The following is a 17,513-nucleotide window of genomic DNA, read 5'->3' on the forward strand; positions in this document are numbered from 1 at the left end:
GTCAGGGGTCATAGGACTTAGGGAACAGAGTTGAGCTCTAAGCTTCTAAGTGAGGAGGGCCACAGGACTGTAGGATGGCAAGTGTGGTCCGGAGAGAAACTGAGAGCCTGAGAAGAGTTCAGTTTGTTCTGCCTCATTTGAATCTTGGCTGGACTCACTGACAAAACTGGTTTTTGTTTGCTGTTATTTGTTTTCTTAAAACATTTTTTTAAAACTGTGCTCATATATGAAAAGTAAAATCTGCCATTTTGGCCATTTTTAAGAGTTAGTGGTTTGCTTTTTGTTGTTGTTGTTGTTTGCAGTACGAGGAATCTAACCCAGGATCTGGGGCTAAGCAAACGCTCCGCCACTGGACGACAATCCAGCCCTGTGCTGCTGTGCTGCTTTGTTAAGCTACATAAGCCCCAGTCCCCTCCTGTGTTGTGTGGGGATGATGACAGCGGCCACCTTTGAGGGTAACTGCAGAGGTTAAGTAGGAAAAATCCCAGGGAAACAGCTCAGTGCCTGCACACAATGGGCGCTCAGCAAACACCAGCTAGTTCATGCTTCATTGCCTGTCTCCTCCCTGTGTCATCCCCAGTCACACTGCCTTCATGACGCCCTTGTCACCTCTTGCCAACTAACCCTCACCACCCTCCTTAGAGTCTCCAGACCCGTCTTGCTGATGGGCAGTGGCTCTGTCATCTGGGTGTTGTCCAAGACCCCCGGGGGGTGAAGCCATTGGCCAGCATGTGGCAGGCCAGTCCCACCAAATCTCTGACCCAGCAGCTGTGAGCAAACCTGAGAATTTAGCTCTTCAGGGACCTGGAATGCACAACCCCAAGACCTCTGACCACCCAGCCCTGTCCCTTGGGCTGTGTCATTGCCATACCATCTTCATGAGTCCTCTTCTGCCCACTCTCCCGTCTAGCTCGGTGGACATGGCGGTGAGAGTGAGTCCTGTAAAGAGAAGTCAGCTCATGCTCTTCTGCTGCTCAAAACCCTCCAGAGATGTCCCATCTTGTAGAGGACAAAACCTGTAGCCTTACCACATCCTCTAAGGCCCACAGAGGCCTTGATCAGCCCCCAATTCTTATCTTTGTGGTCTCACATTCCAACAGCCTAGGAAGGACAGACAATAATCAAGTAGCAAAAACAGAGTGAGTTAATTTTGGATAACAGCTCTGTGTGCAATGAGAAGAGAAGCGGAGGAAGGAGCTAGAGTTGGCTGGAGAGGGGGAAGAAAGGTTTGAGCCCAGCCAAATTTGATTAACACTGCCTTGAAAACTCCAAAAGCAACGCATGCTCATTACTTCTCGTGACATTTCCTGGGGATATATAAAGAAGAGTGAAGTTCCCTAAATTTTCCAGGACTATCTTAAGTTGCTCCTGCCCCCTAATTTCTTCCTCCCAAGCAATTTGGGAAAACCCAAGCAGTGGTCCCAGAGTTTTAGGGAGCAGCCCAGGCACAAGAATCCCACTGGTTTCCAGCAGGGCCCCACCTGGGTGCCAGGAAGAAGAAAAAGTGAAACGCCACCCATCCCAAGGGAAGGTGTGAGGTGACTCATCTCATAACTGACCCAGAAAAACTTGTGCCACCCTCTGCTTTGCCCTCCTCCCGGAACTAAGAGAAATGTGGGGACACTGCTGTCTTATCACTCCAGAGTCACCTTACCTGGTTTTTCCCAGAGAAGTTGGTAACATAAATATCAGTAAGATGAATTTCTTGAATGTTCAGCCTTTTCCTTTTAACCCTCCTATTTTTGGCATTATCAGAAACTCCAAAAATAAACAGATACTTTATCCAGCTGGATCCTCCTCATGGCCTTGGTGTTGCCTTCTGAAAAAACCAATTGCCACAGTGCTGGCCCGGCGCCCACCACTTTAGTCTAAGGCAGGTCCCACAACTGGGTGTGGGTGAACCCACTTATGATTTAAAAGTTGACATCTTCAGGCTGGCTGGGGGCCTGACTCAAGTAGTAGAGAACCTGCCTAGCAACTGTGGGGTCCTGAGTTCAAACTCCACTACCACCTAACTAATAAAGAAAGAAAGAAAAGTTGGCACCTTGTGTAATTTCACCGTGGAAAAAAGATGTGCTGGTGGCAGACATTGGCTTGGACTTGTTAGAAAATGATCTTTCTCAGAGAGGGTGATGGAGGTTGCATGGGTTTGATCGAAGTACCTTGTAGACATGTCAAAAAATAACACAGTGAAATCCACTGAAATTTCAAAATAAAAAGGAGAGTGGGAAAAGAAATACAATAGAGGGAGTGCATTAAAGAAGAAAATTATCTTTCTCTTTGTAAATTGTGATTGTTAACTTTTTTCTTTTTTCCGCAGTCCTGGTGTTTGAACTCAGCACCTCATACTTGCCAGGCACTCTTACCACTTGAGCCACTCCTCCAGCCCTGTGACTTGTGATTTTTAAAAACAATTTGTTTTACTCTTAAAATAAGCAATAAGATAACAGGACTAATGGCTATTATACTTATACATGAATGAGTTGTTTCATTTTTTCATTCTCTAACATTTTCTTTCTTCTGTCTGCCCCCTTAGACAGACCCACTAATACAGTCTTGTTCTCTCTCACTATTTATATGCATGTGTGACAGATACGTGTTTATATATACATTTAACTTATAGGCCTAGCTTGTATTTTGTATTCATATATTAAAATGAAGAATGAAACCCACTGAACTTTTTCTAAGACGGGGGAGTATGTTGTAAGCGCATATATAAAATATCATAGTGTTCCCTCACCCCCACCCTCCCGGTACAGCCATTTTTGGCTAACAAAAAAGCAGGACTAATGGATAGACAGGCAAAGACTAATACGATCACGATGATGTCAAAAGGCAAGAGAAGTAATACCAGGCCAAGTAGCATTTTGGGTTGTTTTTTTTTTTCTTAACTATGAATGTCAAATGAAATTTGCAAGTACCATGAGTGGCTTGGCTAAGCATGATGGAGACCTGCTGATACCCAACTGAGTTTATGCCTCCCTCTAGTGGTTGGATGAATTTCTGCACTGGCTTCTTCACAAATAGATGCTCAGGACCCTGCTTTTGCTGCAAGGAATTAAGAGTTAGGTGCTGGCCTTCTGGAGTCTACTTGTCCTCACTATTACCTCATTCCTCTCCTTCCCTGGCCTCTACCCCTCAGCCTCACACTTCACAGGGCCTGCTCCTGTAGGTTTTTTTATGGTTTTTCAGGTCCAAACTTTAATATAAATAATAATTCACATTTGTGCAATAATCTAAGGTATTTTCTTTCAAATAAATCATCTGACCCTAACCTTATAAGGTAGATACTCTCATCATAGTCAAGCAGTCTGAGTCTCAAAAAGTAAAATGACTCAAAACCACACAGCTAGTTAAACACAGCAATGGGACTTAAACTTGGACAGTCTCACTCCAAGTCATCAGCTTTTCCATTTACACTGCCACAGACTTGGAAAAGGGAAGTTATGTGCTAATGTGAAATACAGAGTTGAAGAGAGAAGTTAAATTTCAGCACTTTTATAAAGTTCACACTGGGAAAATAAACTTAAGTGAGACTCAGTATGAGTAGAGAAGATTATACTACTTCTAACCAGACACATGACTTGGCCTTTGAGGGGGTGGTTCATATAGGTTCAGTAGTACTATAGTCTATAACTTATAGAATATTGTAAAGTTAGACTGTTTCAGAACCAGTGGCTTGGCCCAGGAATTTGAATGGTCTAGGGCAGGCCCAGGAATTTGAATGGTCTAGGGCAAAGAGCCTTTCACACACTGGAGAGAAAGACAGCTTCCTGGTAGGAAGCATGTCACATAAAGGAATTTCTTAACTGTAACATCTCAGAATAACAAATTCCTGTGACTTGAAAGTCAGTCTTTGAACACCAAAAGTTTTCAGAACAATGGTGATCTCCCAAAGTTCTCCTTGCAAAGCAAGGAGCATTTTGAACAACTGCAAAGCTCCAAACTGAAATGCTTACATATGTTAACTGCAATATGTGTGCAAGGATGTCATAGCTGTTTTATTCCCAACAGGAGGTTGTAAGGCAAAGTTGAGAAAATCTTTCAGAAAATGGAGCAAAAGTAAAGGGATTTTTAAAAAGAGGGAAAAGATCATTAAAAATATAAATACCAGAAAAACAGAACAGAGAAATTGAAGGGAAGAAAAAATTTTAAAATAGTTCCAAACTCATTCTACAAAGCCAGTATTACAATCATTCCAAAATCAGACAATGATGAAACAAAAAAAGAGAATTCTAGGCCAATCTCTTCAATAAACAAAAATGCAAAAATTCTCAGTAAAATACTTACAAACCAAATTCAATGACACATTGAAAAGATCATCCATAATGATCAAGTTGGTTTCATTCCATAAATGTAAGACTGGTTCGACATATGCAAATCAGTAAATGCAATACAGCATATAAACAGAAGCAAGAACAAAAACCACATGATCATCTCAATAGAAGCAGAAAAAGCCTTTGACAAAATTCAGCATCCTTTCATGATAAAAGCTCTAAAGAAACTAGGAATAGAAGGAATGCACCTCAACATAATAAAGGCTATATATCATGATCCTAAAGCCAACATCACACTAAGTGGGGAAAAACTGAAACCATTTCTTCTAAAGTCAGGAATGAATCAAGGGTGTCCATTCTCCCCGGTCTTATTTAAGATAGTACTGGAATTCCTAGCCAGAGCAATAAGACAGGAGGAAGAAATAAAAGGGATTCAAATAGGGAAAGAAGAAGTCAGATTATCCCTATTTGCAGACATATGATCCCATAATTAAAAGACCTTGAAGAGTCCACCAAAAAATTCCTAAATCTGATAAACACTTTCAGAAACTGTTCAGGACATAAAATCAACATACAAAAATCAGTCCTTTTCTATATACTAACAATGAACAGGCAAAGAAAGAAATCAGGAAAAACAATACCATTCACAATAACTTCAAAAAAAGTATGCTTAATTAGGCATAAGTCTAACTAAGGAGATGAGAGAACTGTACAATAAAACTATAAAACCTTGAAGAAAGAGACTGGAGAAGACACCAGAAGATGGAAAGACCTCCTATGCTCATGGATTGGTAGAATTAATATCATGAAAATGGCTATACTACCAAAAGCAATTTATAGATTCAATGTAATTCCCACCAAAATTCTAATATCATTCATGGAGAAATAGAAAGATCAATCCTAAAATTCAAAGAGTTGAATATTCTTTTATTCAAAGAATATCAAAAGCAATTCTGAGCAAAAAAGAGCAACACTGGAGGTATCATAAACAGACTTAAAATTATACTACAGGGCCATAATAATAAAACCAGCATGGTACTGGCATAAAAACAGACACGAAGACCAATGGAAAAGAATAGAAGACCCAGAAATAAAATTATACAGCTATAGTCATCTAATCTTTGGCCAAGGAACCAAAAACATTCACTGGAGAAAAGACAGCCTCTTCACAAATGGTGCTAGGAAAACTGGGTATCTGCCTGCTAAAGACTGAAACTATACCCCTACCTCTCATCCTGTAAGATAATCAACTCCAAATAGATCAAATATATTACTGTAAGATCTGAAATCTTGAGACCACTGCAGGAAAAATAGGGGGACTCTGAAGACACTGGCCTAGGTAATTATTTTCTGAATAAGACACCAGTTGCCCAGGAAATGAACAAGAATTGACAAACGAGATTACATCAAATTAAACATTTGAATTTTCTTAATCAAATCAAAAAGTTTAATCAAGAGAAACAGTTACCAGGATCAAGAGACAACTCACATAAATGAGAGGAAATCTTCACCATCTTTCAACAGATACAGGATTAATAGTCACAACATACAAAGAGCTCAAAAAACTAAGTAGGAAAAGAACAAATAAACCAATTAGTAAATGGGCAAATAAATTTCCTCTTCAGAAGAAATTCAAATGGCTAATATACATAAAGACACGTTCAACATCCTTAGTCATAAAGGAAATGCAAATCAGAACCACATTAAGATTCCATCTCACTCCAGTCAGACTGACACTCATTAAGCAAACGAGCAACAACAAATGCTGGAGAGGATATGGGAAAAAGAAACCCTCGTACACGGCTGGTGGGAATGCAAGCTAGTGCAACCACTCTGGAAATCAGTGTGGAGGTTCCTGAAAAAACTAAAAATAGAATGATCTTATGACCCTGCCATATCACTCTTGGACACATATCTAAAGAAATGTAAAGAGAGACACCTGCACGCCCATGTTTATTGCAGCTCTCTTCACAATAGCCAAACTGTGGAATCAGCCAAGGTGCCTGACAACTGATGAATGGACAAAGAAAATATTATATATGTTATTATACATATAGCATCTATAATGCATAATATATATGCACACATACATTTATACATACCATGGAATACTACTCAGCCATAAAGAAAAAATGGAATTATGTCATTTGCTAGAAAATGGATAGAACTGGAGATCATGTTGACTGAGATGAACCAAGCTTAAACAGTCAAATACCATCACATTTTCTCACTAATCTGTGGAACCTAGATCTAAGATGATGATGGTGGTGATGGGACATGAATGTGAAAGAGGGACAGTCTGGAGGGATCAACTGAAGGAGGGAGGAGGAAAAGAAGGGATACTGAGGGTAAAGAGAACGGAAATACACTGCATACATACATATGAAGGCAGCACAATGAAATCCACTAAACCCTGTGTAAAAAGGGTGGAGGAGAAAGGAGGAATGGGAATATAATGGAGGGGATGAAACTGTAAGGTACACTGTATGCATGCACGGAATCACCTCATACTACCAATATGTATAATTCAAAATATAATAAAACTATTTTTAAAAAAGTGTAAAAATAAATAAAATTTATGTATTGAATATATATATAATTTATCAATAATATATAATTTATACATAAAAATCTTTACATTTCAATACAGGAAAAGCAATACTATGAGAGAAGTTTATGTCAATCCATGCCTAGATAGATAGAGAGAGAGATAAATAGAGAGATGGATCAATATAGATATAGACATATGTATTATTTAAAAAAAAAAACTGAAGAGCTGAAGGAATTGCTCAGTGGTAGAGCACTTGCCCACCATGACAAGTCACTAGCTTTGATCCTTAGCACCACAAAAAAGCAAAAATATCTCAACTAAACAATCAGTTGCTATACCTCAAGGAAATAAATAATAGGAACAAAATTAGCAGAAAGAAAGAAAGAAATATCAGAGCATAAAATAAATGAAAAAAGACAAAATTGACAAATTCTAGCTATAGCAAAGAGAGAGGGGGAGAGAGAGAGAGAGAAGACCCAAATTAATGAAATGAGAGATGAAAAAGGAGACATCACAACTCACCTCCAGCCCCACAGGAGACAAAAGCTCATTGGACGTTATTATGACCCACAGTGAGTCAACGGATTTGATCCCCTAGAGGAGACGGACAAATTCCTGCACACACACATCCCACCAAGATTGAACTGTGAATAACTATAAAATCTAAATAGACCGATAACTTATAGCGAGATTGAAACAATAAGAAAAGTCTCTCATCAAAGAAAGGCCCAGGACCATATGACTTTACTGCCAAATTCTACCAAACATTCAGAGAACTACTGCCAACTCGCAAATCCCCAAAAGATGAAGATTAAGGAATTCATCCAAACTCATGATACTAGGAAAGTATTATCTTAATACCCAAACAAGACAAAGACATAAGAAAAAAATAGCTATAGGCCAGTATTCTCAAGGAACATAGAAAATTTCTCCACAAAATGCAGTAAATCAAATCCAACAGCACATTAAACAGATTACTCATCCTAGGCATGGTGGTTTATGCTTGCAATTTTGGCACTTGGGAAGCTGAGGCTACAGGATCATGAGTTCAGGGCCAGCCTGGGAAGCATAGCAATTTGAAGCCCAGCCTGAGCTGTGTAGGAGACTGTCTCAAAACACCCAGGGCTGGTAGAGAGTTCAGTGGTAGAGCTCTTGCCTCACATTCACAAGACCCTGGGCTCCATTCCCAGCACCACATACCCGCACGGAAAGATTACTCACCATGATTGAGTGGAATTCATCCCAGGGATGCCAGAGGAGTTCAACAAACAGAAATTAATAAACATTACACCACATCAACACTGACGGATAAAAACCACGTGATCATCTCAATAGAAGTGGAAAAGGCACCTGGTGATACCCCACATCCCTTCATGGTACAGACTCTAAACAAAATGAGGTATAGACGGAATGTACCTCAAAGGCTAACATCATTGTCAGTGGGAAAGTGGGGAAAAGCTGAACGCTTTCTCCCTAAGAACTGGAACAAGACGAGAATGCCTACTTTCACTCAATATAGCACTGGAAATCCTGGCTAGAGCAACTAAGCAAGAGAAAGAAATAAAGTGTATCTAAGAGGAAATCAAATTGTTACTGCTTGCAGATGAATAATCTTAATATATAGACAACCACAAATACCACACACACGCACACACACACCTATAAAACTAATAAACAAATTCTGCCATGCTGGACCACAGTTCTCCCTAAAATTTAGGGAAGATGTCCGTGGCCACTGTCAAAAGCTCCCTTAGCATTTGTCCTGAATACTCAGGGAAGAAAAGCTTCCAGCCTCTGAGAGTTTGAAGGGGATTCAAATCCAGAGCTGATGTCTGAGGGGGATACTTAATGTCTGCAGGGAAATTTAATCAGAAAGGAGAATTTAGCCTGGCATGGTCACACATTCCAGTAATCCCAGCTATACGAGGAGGTGGAGATCAGGAGGATCACAGTCCAAGGCTGACCCCAGGCAAAAACAAGACCCTACTTAAAAAATACAGTAAAGCAAAAAGGGCTAGGAGCATGACTCAAGTGATAGAGCTCCTGCCTAGCAAGCTGAGTTCGAACCTGTAGACCACCAAAAAAAGAATTTAACCAAAGCAGCAAGGAGTGGCACTGAAGACAGCTAATCACATAGGCAGTATTGATTGGGGTCAGCATGTGTGCATAATCAGCTTTTCATTGCTGTGACAAAATACCTGAGAGAAGCAATATACAAAGAGGAAGGGTTTACCTTGTCTCAGTTTTGGAGGTTTCAGTCCATAGTTGGGTGAACCCATTGCTTTTGGGCCTGTAGTGAGACAGCACATCACAGTGGGGAACATGCAGCAGGGGGAACTGCTCACCTCATGGTGACCAGGAAGTGAGAGAGGCAGGAAGGCCTCATATCCCCTTCAAGGGCAGCAGAGGAGAGGAAGACGCACGTTTTCCATTAGAGGTTTACAGCATCACTGAAACGCCCACAGCCGTGTGTGTGGTATACAGCAGCTAGCCACTCATCTAGCTTGGGCTCCTAAGTACCCAGTCTACTATCTAAACTGTTGAAAGAAATATAATTTAAAATTACAATAGTGTTCACTCGGGAACAAGAATCAGGATGCAGAAATGAAGAGAAACAGTCCCCAAAGTTTTCAGTCTCTGTGGAGGACATGAAAGCACCATAAATTTGATGCAGGGACATCAAACTTGTCTCCATTTTAGCATGTAAAACATCACAAGCCAGTAAACACAAGTTTCATTCACAGTCCTGTCGTGGGAAGATCTATCATCCGTACAGTGGTAACTACACATTACACTTTGCATCCCGGGGCTTGGGGCACTCACCAGAGGAAAGGTGACATTTATGAACTGTAATGGCTTATTACCAGCATGGCCCATATAGATATCCAACTCAGCTTGAATATAAGCTCATTAGGGCTGAGTGGCTGTGAGAGACTTGCTTCTGCACACTGCCGTGCATAAAGAGAGGTGGATACAATTATGCCCTCCATCATTTCGACAGATTTAAGAAGCTGAGCCTCTTGCATGTACAATTAAGTACCAGTTAGGTTCAGTTTTCAAGGAAAAAAAATCAGTTTTCAAGATACATACGAAACAGTTTATGGCCCTACAACTAAAAAATTGTAAGCATCTAATTAAAAAAAAGTTTCCATAGAAAGTAGTTTTCAACCTTACCGAGTGTGAGAACCTCAGGTAAGTTGGTTAAAAATGCAGCCCTGGGTCCTTCCCCACACCCGCCCCCCCATGTGCTTCCAGTAGAATCTTTTTATTCACTGGCCTGTCAATGCTGACTCAAATAGTGTGTTACAGGAAACCCTGTTCTAGAAGTTCTAGTTTGCTCAGAAATAAAAGGAAAAAGTGGGACATGAATACTGATTACCGACCATATTAGTTCATTTCCTAGAAATGTTTTTAACCACTTAACAAATTCATCCCCTGGCTGGGAACAGTGGTGTTCACCAGTAATTCCAGTGCTGGGAAGACTGACAGAGGAGGATCACGAGTTCAAGGTCAGATAGGGTTGTATAGCTAGATCCTGTCTTTAAACAAATACGTAAATGAGTAAAACAAGTTTCTAAACTGAATATTCCTGACATCGTCTCCTCTCATATATTCCTTGCTGTCACATAAGGTTTTGGTGACCATGACAATTTAAAACCTTTGTTCTGTGAGTACTGCAAATATGATGGTAAGTTTAAAGTCAATAAAGAGAATTGTCACAACTTCAAAAGGTACCAAAGAAACTGATTAGCTCCTGGTGAATCATGCACCCTGATTTCAGGTACAGCACCCACTGTAAGTATTTAGCACACATTCTTGCTGGACTTCCCCGAAAAGTGTAGATTAACTGGGATGTATGTAAACTCCTCTAGCTACATTGTTATAACCTCAAGGTTAATCCATAGTGGTTTCCTTCGTATTCATATTAAATGTTCTGAATGAAGAAAACAGAAATGTTTCAGCATTTTGCTGTGTGAAATTTTTTCTTTTGAAAAAACCAAGAACACAATGAAAAAAACTAAAAGCACAGAATTGTCACAGTTATATTAAGTCTGGTGTATAAAAAGGGGGGACTGTTTAAATTTCAAAAGCATTGACACAGCATATCCTGGAAAAGAGCAACACGAGTGTATTAAGAAGTGCTGACCTTGCTCGGGCATGGCACCTGCCGCCAGCAACACTAAAGCACCCCTCATTCAGTCCTTGAGCCAGACAGGCAGCCTGTGGCCCCACTGTGTGGAGGCCAGGCACCCAGAATTCCTCCCACACAGCCAGGCGCCAAGGGGTTCCAGTTCCCAGGTTCCTCCACATCCCCACACTTCACTTGCCCTTCACTGACTTACAAGTGCAAAATCAGCATCCATGCTACATCTGTAACAACCACATTGGTTCTAAACATGAAAAGCAAAGTACCTAATGCTGTTTAGAACACTGGAGCATACATCTAAAAGGACAATGACAAGTAGAAAATTATTTGCTCTGTACATCTTATTAAAGCTTAAAAAGTTTTGGCTATGCTTAAACTTTCACTTGAATTCATACTCATCCCTGGCTCACACTAAGAGTCTGGAAATTTTGGTTTCAATTTATACCTGTGCTGGAACCACAGGAAGCAAACATGCATGTATCAAGTCTTCCTAAGTCTAACACTGAAGCCACATGGGACAGACTACGGGCTGCATACTGTGAGATCCTGATTCACACTAAGTACAAGCTGTGATTATGTGTCCCCAGATCCGTGGGAAGACTGCAATGCATTCTCTAAAATACTCTACGTACCTACAATCGGTCATGCCTCCATGCTGTCTGACAGTTGGATCTAATCTAAGACATTCTAGACTATACCATGAACACTGATCGAGTATAAGACATTTATGAAAATTACAGATGGAGCAAGTCTCAGGTCCATTATGCACAATGCTGCGCCCATCCTAAACACCCACACCTGCACACAACAGCGTTCTATTCAGTCCCCTTCAAACCCACAAAGATCAGACCACGGAGGTCCCCTCAAAGGACAAAATTACAGCAATTAAGATCTTAACTGGCTTTATTTTGAGATTCTAGAACGGGCTAATACTTCATTCCATAAAATAGATTAAGTGTTCTAATGAGTTAAGCAGAGGAGGTTGGTTTTATAGATCAAGAAGGGCTGAACAAAAACAAGAACAAAGGACAAAATGTGGATTGATTATTTCAAATTTACAGGGAGACAGAAAAAAAGGGAAACAACTGATTGGTTAACATCATTAATTTATTGTAAGGATTAAGGAATAGAGAACTTCATTGTCCTGTGATTGTCAGGGAATTTGACTGCTCTTTTTGATTTCTTAGGTCAGGTAAGAACTCAGTATTTTATTCTGGTGACATAGAACTTTAGATCAGAAGTGACTCCACTTTGAATTTTACTCTGTTCTGTTGGAACCCAGTGCCAAAACAATTGCCTCCTCTAGGTTTTATTTAGCACTCAAAAGCCAGATTTAAGTTACGGACCTATTAAACTGACACACTACATGGAACCCTGAAGACACCCAGTCACCCGATTACTATACATCTTCATACTGTAAAAAGTGGTCCTTCTATCTGTCAGTGAACTGATACTAGAACTCACACATAAAACAGAAGCCCTTTGAAAGTCACGAGAATACTCTCCTCCTGCAGGAACGAGCACTGGGAAGACAACAGGAGCTCACTCGCACTAATGCGAGTTCATCCATACTTCTCACATCCCCAAGTAGCCAATCAAAAAGACAGCTATCGCGTGTCCTTGGCCAAATCTGCACAGGGAAAGGACGCATCTAAACAGTGCAGATGCAAAGGACTCAGATTCATGTACAGGAACACAAGGAGAAAAGATGACCACACAGGGGTCAAGTAAAGTTTCTGCAAGATTCATCTTTTGGCTTAGCGTTAGACTAAATCAGTATAATCTATTTTAAAACATAGTATTAGAAGTATTCTAGAGGCCTAAAATGAATTAGAAGGGGAAGATGGAAAAAATAGGAACTATTATGAGTTAATTTTTAAAATTCTAAATGTACCAAGATTTCCAGTGATGACTATTTAATTTCTTCCTCATATAGGGGAATTCTGGACACCTTTCTGACACAGAAGACTGACCTTCTGCTTCACAAAGTTCAATTTTTGTTTCCTTTACTCTGTACACAGTATTTAAAAGAACTTTTAGCAAAAAAAAAAAAAAAAAGTCTGTCATATGGCCATCCCACTAAGAGAAGATGAACAAAATATGAAAAATAAAATTTACTGTTTATTTCCTTCTTACACAAAGAAAATTAAACATGGTCCGAGACATCATAGTCCATCTTCTTAGTCCTTTGTGCCACAGTAACATGCAATAACGCACGCTGGGTCATGAATCCAGCTCAGGGTCAAGTTTTTCCACTTTGATGACGATCTCTGGGGTCAGAGCAGCAGCAGAAGCATGGTGGGTCTCTGCCTCGGACTCAGATAGCACTTCTTCCTTGATCTTCACAGGCTTCCCACCGGCCTCCTCCTCTTCATCTGAAGACTCGTCGAGCTCCCATTCGTCATCAATGTCCATTTCAAAGACCCTCACGTGACGGAGATTGGAACTTAACTACAGACGAAAAGCCCAGATAGTTTGTTTAATTAATGGCTTAACACAAATTATGTGTAAGGAACTAGATGTCAGAAGCTTGAATCAATGGTTTTACAGGAAAGTTATCTTCCTAGCAATTTATTACAAAATCATTAACCTTTGTATTTTATACAAAAGGTTCTCCACACACAATAATGCAATTTCATGAGATTATCAAAATCCAGAACTATTCTTAACGACTTAGGAAGTTTCTCAGCATAAGAAAACTAAATAACTAAGGCCACCACATACTCATGCCTACAGAAACTAGAAATCACAAAGTGACACAAAGAAAGGGCCTTACATATCATGTGTGGGTGCCACAGAAGCAAGGTCACAGCAAGGTCACAGCCTGCTGACAATACTTACCACACAGGACACTTTTCGAAAACCATTCCCAGCGACATACTGTGCTTTCATGCTTTCCAGCAACCTCCAGTGCTTCTCAAAATGCATGGTACGCGTGGGAATAACACTACTCTGCTCATCCAGCCTAGAGGGAAAAACCAACCCAGGAATCAAAAGCAGATCTTCTTCTTGGATGACTTGGTACCAGGGCAACCAGGAGGTCTACCTCTGCCCACACTCCCATTCCCCATAGACATTCTATACATTCTATACATTCCTGATAGGCAGAGCATGGTTTTAGTAAGGCCTTGATCCCCCTCCTGCCTTCCTTCCTTCTTCTTCTTTCCTCTCTGCCTCTCTTTTTCTGGTGGCACTGGGGATTGAACTCAGGACCCTGCACACTTGAGTCACGCCCTAGTTCTTGATTCTTTTTCAGAGAGCAGATGGATGCATTTTTAAGTTAGAAATCTAGTTACTTAAAAATCTCAGGCAACTAAAGCCATCTCTTCAAATTGGCTATGCACTGTCTGCATGGGCACTGAGGTCCTGGTTCTGGAAAACACAGAGGGCAAATCTATAACACTTAATTTAATTACAAACTAGGGTTAATGCTATCCTTGAAAATGTAACCAAAAAAGAAGTCTTATTCTTCACTCCAAATAATTTCCTATCTTATTCTAACAAATGCTTCTTGATTTACAATTAAAACAAAGGGACAGAAGAGCTATTACAGTCATTTCAATAATAAAAAGCTGGAGTCTTTTTGCTCAGCTGCCTCTATAATTATTCTGGTAACTACAAAAGTAGCATCCTAAAAAAATTAGAAACTTGGATATATATTCAAAACAAAACTGTCAACTAGGTGTGGTGGTACATACTTGTAATTACAGTACTTGGGAGGCTGAGTAGGAGACTCAGGAGTCTGAGCTAGCCTAGGGTACACAGCTAGTTCAATGCTAGCCTGAGCTACACAATGAGACCCTACTTAAAAACAAAAAAACAAAAAAAAAAAACCTAATTGTTCTATCTTTCTGACACTCTTACTAATGTGTTAGTTACCTTGCAGAGTAAGTCCCAGTGAACTGGTATTCTGCAGAATCTTCACTGCTGTACACTAATGACAATGGCAACTGGACCAAGAGCCTGTCTCTTCCTTCACGTCCTATAGTGTCTTTAAGAACGACTGTTACCGTTTCATCATCATAAAACTGGGCATCTAAACAACTATAGGTGCTGGAAGTGAAATAAGTTTTGTTATATCAAAATGGTCATGATCACTTTACTTTCTACACATGTAACAATATAACAGCACCAAATGAAAAAATAATTTGAAACTTTAAGTGATATTCTCTACAATGACAATAGAGGATATTATAGACAAACATCCCATTAGTTTGTATTAGTATAAAAATCAGTTACCTTTTGTACTAATTTTTCACAAATTTAAGTAAGTATAACTTAGAAATAGGTAATCATGAAAAAAAAATCTGAGAAGTTCAGTTACAGAAAATTCGTGACATCAGTGGCTAGGCCTATGAAATTTTCATGATATCTTATATATTCCTGAGCGAAGAGAGTCAACCAGAATGAAAGTAAATTAAGATTTCACATGTGAAAAGAAGACACAAGTCCAAAGACTTTATTATTAAAAGAATAATAATAAAGCCTACTTGTGTGTAAGGAAAGGAAAAAGACCAGCCTATAATTAATGTCAGCTCTTCTACAAAGCATCAGAAATTACTTAGGTTCTGTGATCCTTTTGTACACTAAGAAAACTTCAGATCAGTGAGAGTATTACTTTTCTGTCTGTTTTTAAGCCATTTACTTCCTGAAACCACATCACTTTCTTAGCAGGCTGGGAACTTAGAAGAATTATAGAAAAACAAAACACAGTAATTCCTTCAGGGCAGGTAAATTTGATTTGAGTTATAAATAAATCATTCTCTACATATAATATATGTAAAAATCCCCACCCCCTCTGTTGGAAGTGACAGAGCCCTTCCGTTTAGCATCTTTGTAAGAGTCTGACCCCATCGTACACTGTAATTACACTGCATTAACTGAACACTCACGCCCCACATGTATCTATCTGCATAGGTCATCTAATCAGGTTCAAAACTTACCTTCTCCTGACTTTTTCAGTTGTGGCATATGTGAAGCTTCCAAATTTAATAGCAATTAGGCCATTACTTACAGATCTTGAAGAAAGAAGGGGGAAAAAAACAGACTTTGTGGAACAACCTGGATAGCCAAAAACCTAAATACTTGAAAGAACAATATCAGCAGTGTTAGTGTACCTACCTAAATACCAAATCCCAGACCAAAATACCACCATTTTCACCCAGATAGGTTTAAAATCTTATAGTCACCAACATATCCAGATACCTTATAAGGATATCTGGAGCAGCCACACTGTTTCTCTTTGGCTACATCTTGATAGTAAAAAAATTTCCTTCAAATTAAGATTTAAAACCAATTCAGATGTTAATGGCATTCTGAATTCAATTTAATTTATCCTTTAGAAATGTTTACTGTGGATTCTCAAAGTAAGTCTCTGTGGGCCAGGCCTAGGTTAATGAAAGACACTTACTCTGAGATAAAGTCTTCTCATAAAGCACCCACTAATAGTTTTGAACTTCTAAAAAGTCATGATATAACCCTAATTCTGCTGCCATATTTTTCCTGACCCTAAAAAAAAATCCTATGTACAATAGCTATATACCAATATAAAATTAAATAATCTCAAAGAAAAACGGATCTTACAGCTTTCTAACTCAATATTATCATCTTAATGATTTGAAAAGTGGGAACAGTTAATGACAAATCTGAAGTTATGAGGTACCTTAACCACAATGCTGGAAGGGAAGCTGTAGGTTTCATTATCAAAAATAGTAAGATCTGCCAGGTGACAGTGGCTCATGCCTGTAATCTTAGGTACTTGGAATGCTGACATGGAAAGGATCACAGTTCAATGTCAGCCCAAGCAAACAGTTCAAGAAGCTCCATGTCAACGAAATAAAGCTGAGTGTGTTGGCAAGTGCCGCCCTAGATCCGGCAGGGAGCCTAAAATAGGAGGACTGTGGTCCAGGCCTGCTTGTGCAAAAAGTGAGATCCCATCTCCAAAACAACCACAGCAAAAAGGGCTGGAGGGGTGGCTAAAGTGGTAGAGCATCTGCCTAGCAAGCACAAAGCCCCGAGTTCAAACCATAGTACCATCACCACCATCAAGTTAATACTTACTGGGAAATATCAGTATGTCTCCTTAAGATGCACATTTTATAAAGTGAGTCTTCTAAAATAGTAAAAAGAAGATAATGTAGATTTGAAGTTTTATTATTCCACCTAAGGAAAAAAATTTTAATGTCATAATATGGTATTTATCTATCTATCTAAGCTTAGAATAAAATGGTATTGTTCACACAAGATAGGGAGAAACACACACTTACAGAAAAGGAAATTTGAACAATCTACGTGCAGAGTCATCACTAAAACAAAAATGAAAAAAAGTGAGAAAAATTTAAATTGACTGCTAAATTATACCACCCAACAGATAAAGAGAATTACCTTCTAGCATCTCTATATAATGGAATACAGATTGCTTGATTCATCGATTTTCCAATTACGTCCTATATAAAATAAGATTTTAAGGCATAATTAGAGGGGTGGGGGTACAATTCAGTGGCAGAGGAGCTGCCCAGCATGCATGAGGTCCTGAGTG

The 17,513-nt window shown here is 39.5% G+C and overlaps 1 protein-coding gene across 2 annotated transcripts in view; it reads right to left on the minus strand.

Annotated features, from left to right (window-relative positions):
- Positions 1 to 13,076: 13,076 nt before the first annotated feature.
- Anapc4 (anaphase promoting complex subunit 4) overlaps positions 13,077 to 17,513 on the minus strand; it is a 31,726-nt gene continuing 27,289 nt past the window's right edge. For both annotated transcript variants that reach the window (XM_074042512.1, XM_020157992.2), the window contains exons 22-28: positions 17,360 to 17,421; positions 17,242 to 17,280; positions 17,036 to 17,137; positions 15,919 to 15,993; positions 14,855 to 15,028; positions 13,817 to 13,940; positions 13,077 to 13,426 (exon numbers count right to left, since the gene is read on the minus strand). In XM_074042512.1, the coding sequence (XP_073898613.1) occupies positions 13,199 to 13,426; positions 13,817 to 13,940; positions 14,855 to 15,028; positions 15,919 to 15,993; positions 17,036 to 17,137; positions 17,242 to 17,280; positions 17,360 to 17,421 (804 nt within the window). In that variant the 3' untranslated portion in view covers positions 13,077 to 13,198. The remainder of the gene's footprint in view (positions 13,427 to 13,816; positions 13,941 to 14,854; positions 15,029 to 15,918; positions 15,994 to 17,035; positions 17,138 to 17,241; positions 17,281 to 17,359; positions 17,422 to 17,513) is intronic.

This window comes from Castor canadensis, chromosome 9 (assembly GCF_047511655.1).
Source record: "Castor canadensis chromosome 9, mCasCan1.hap1v2, whole genome shotgun sequence".
NCBI classification, from domain to species: domain Eukaryota; kingdom Metazoa; phylum Chordata; class Mammalia; order Rodentia; family Castoridae; genus Castor; species Castor canadensis.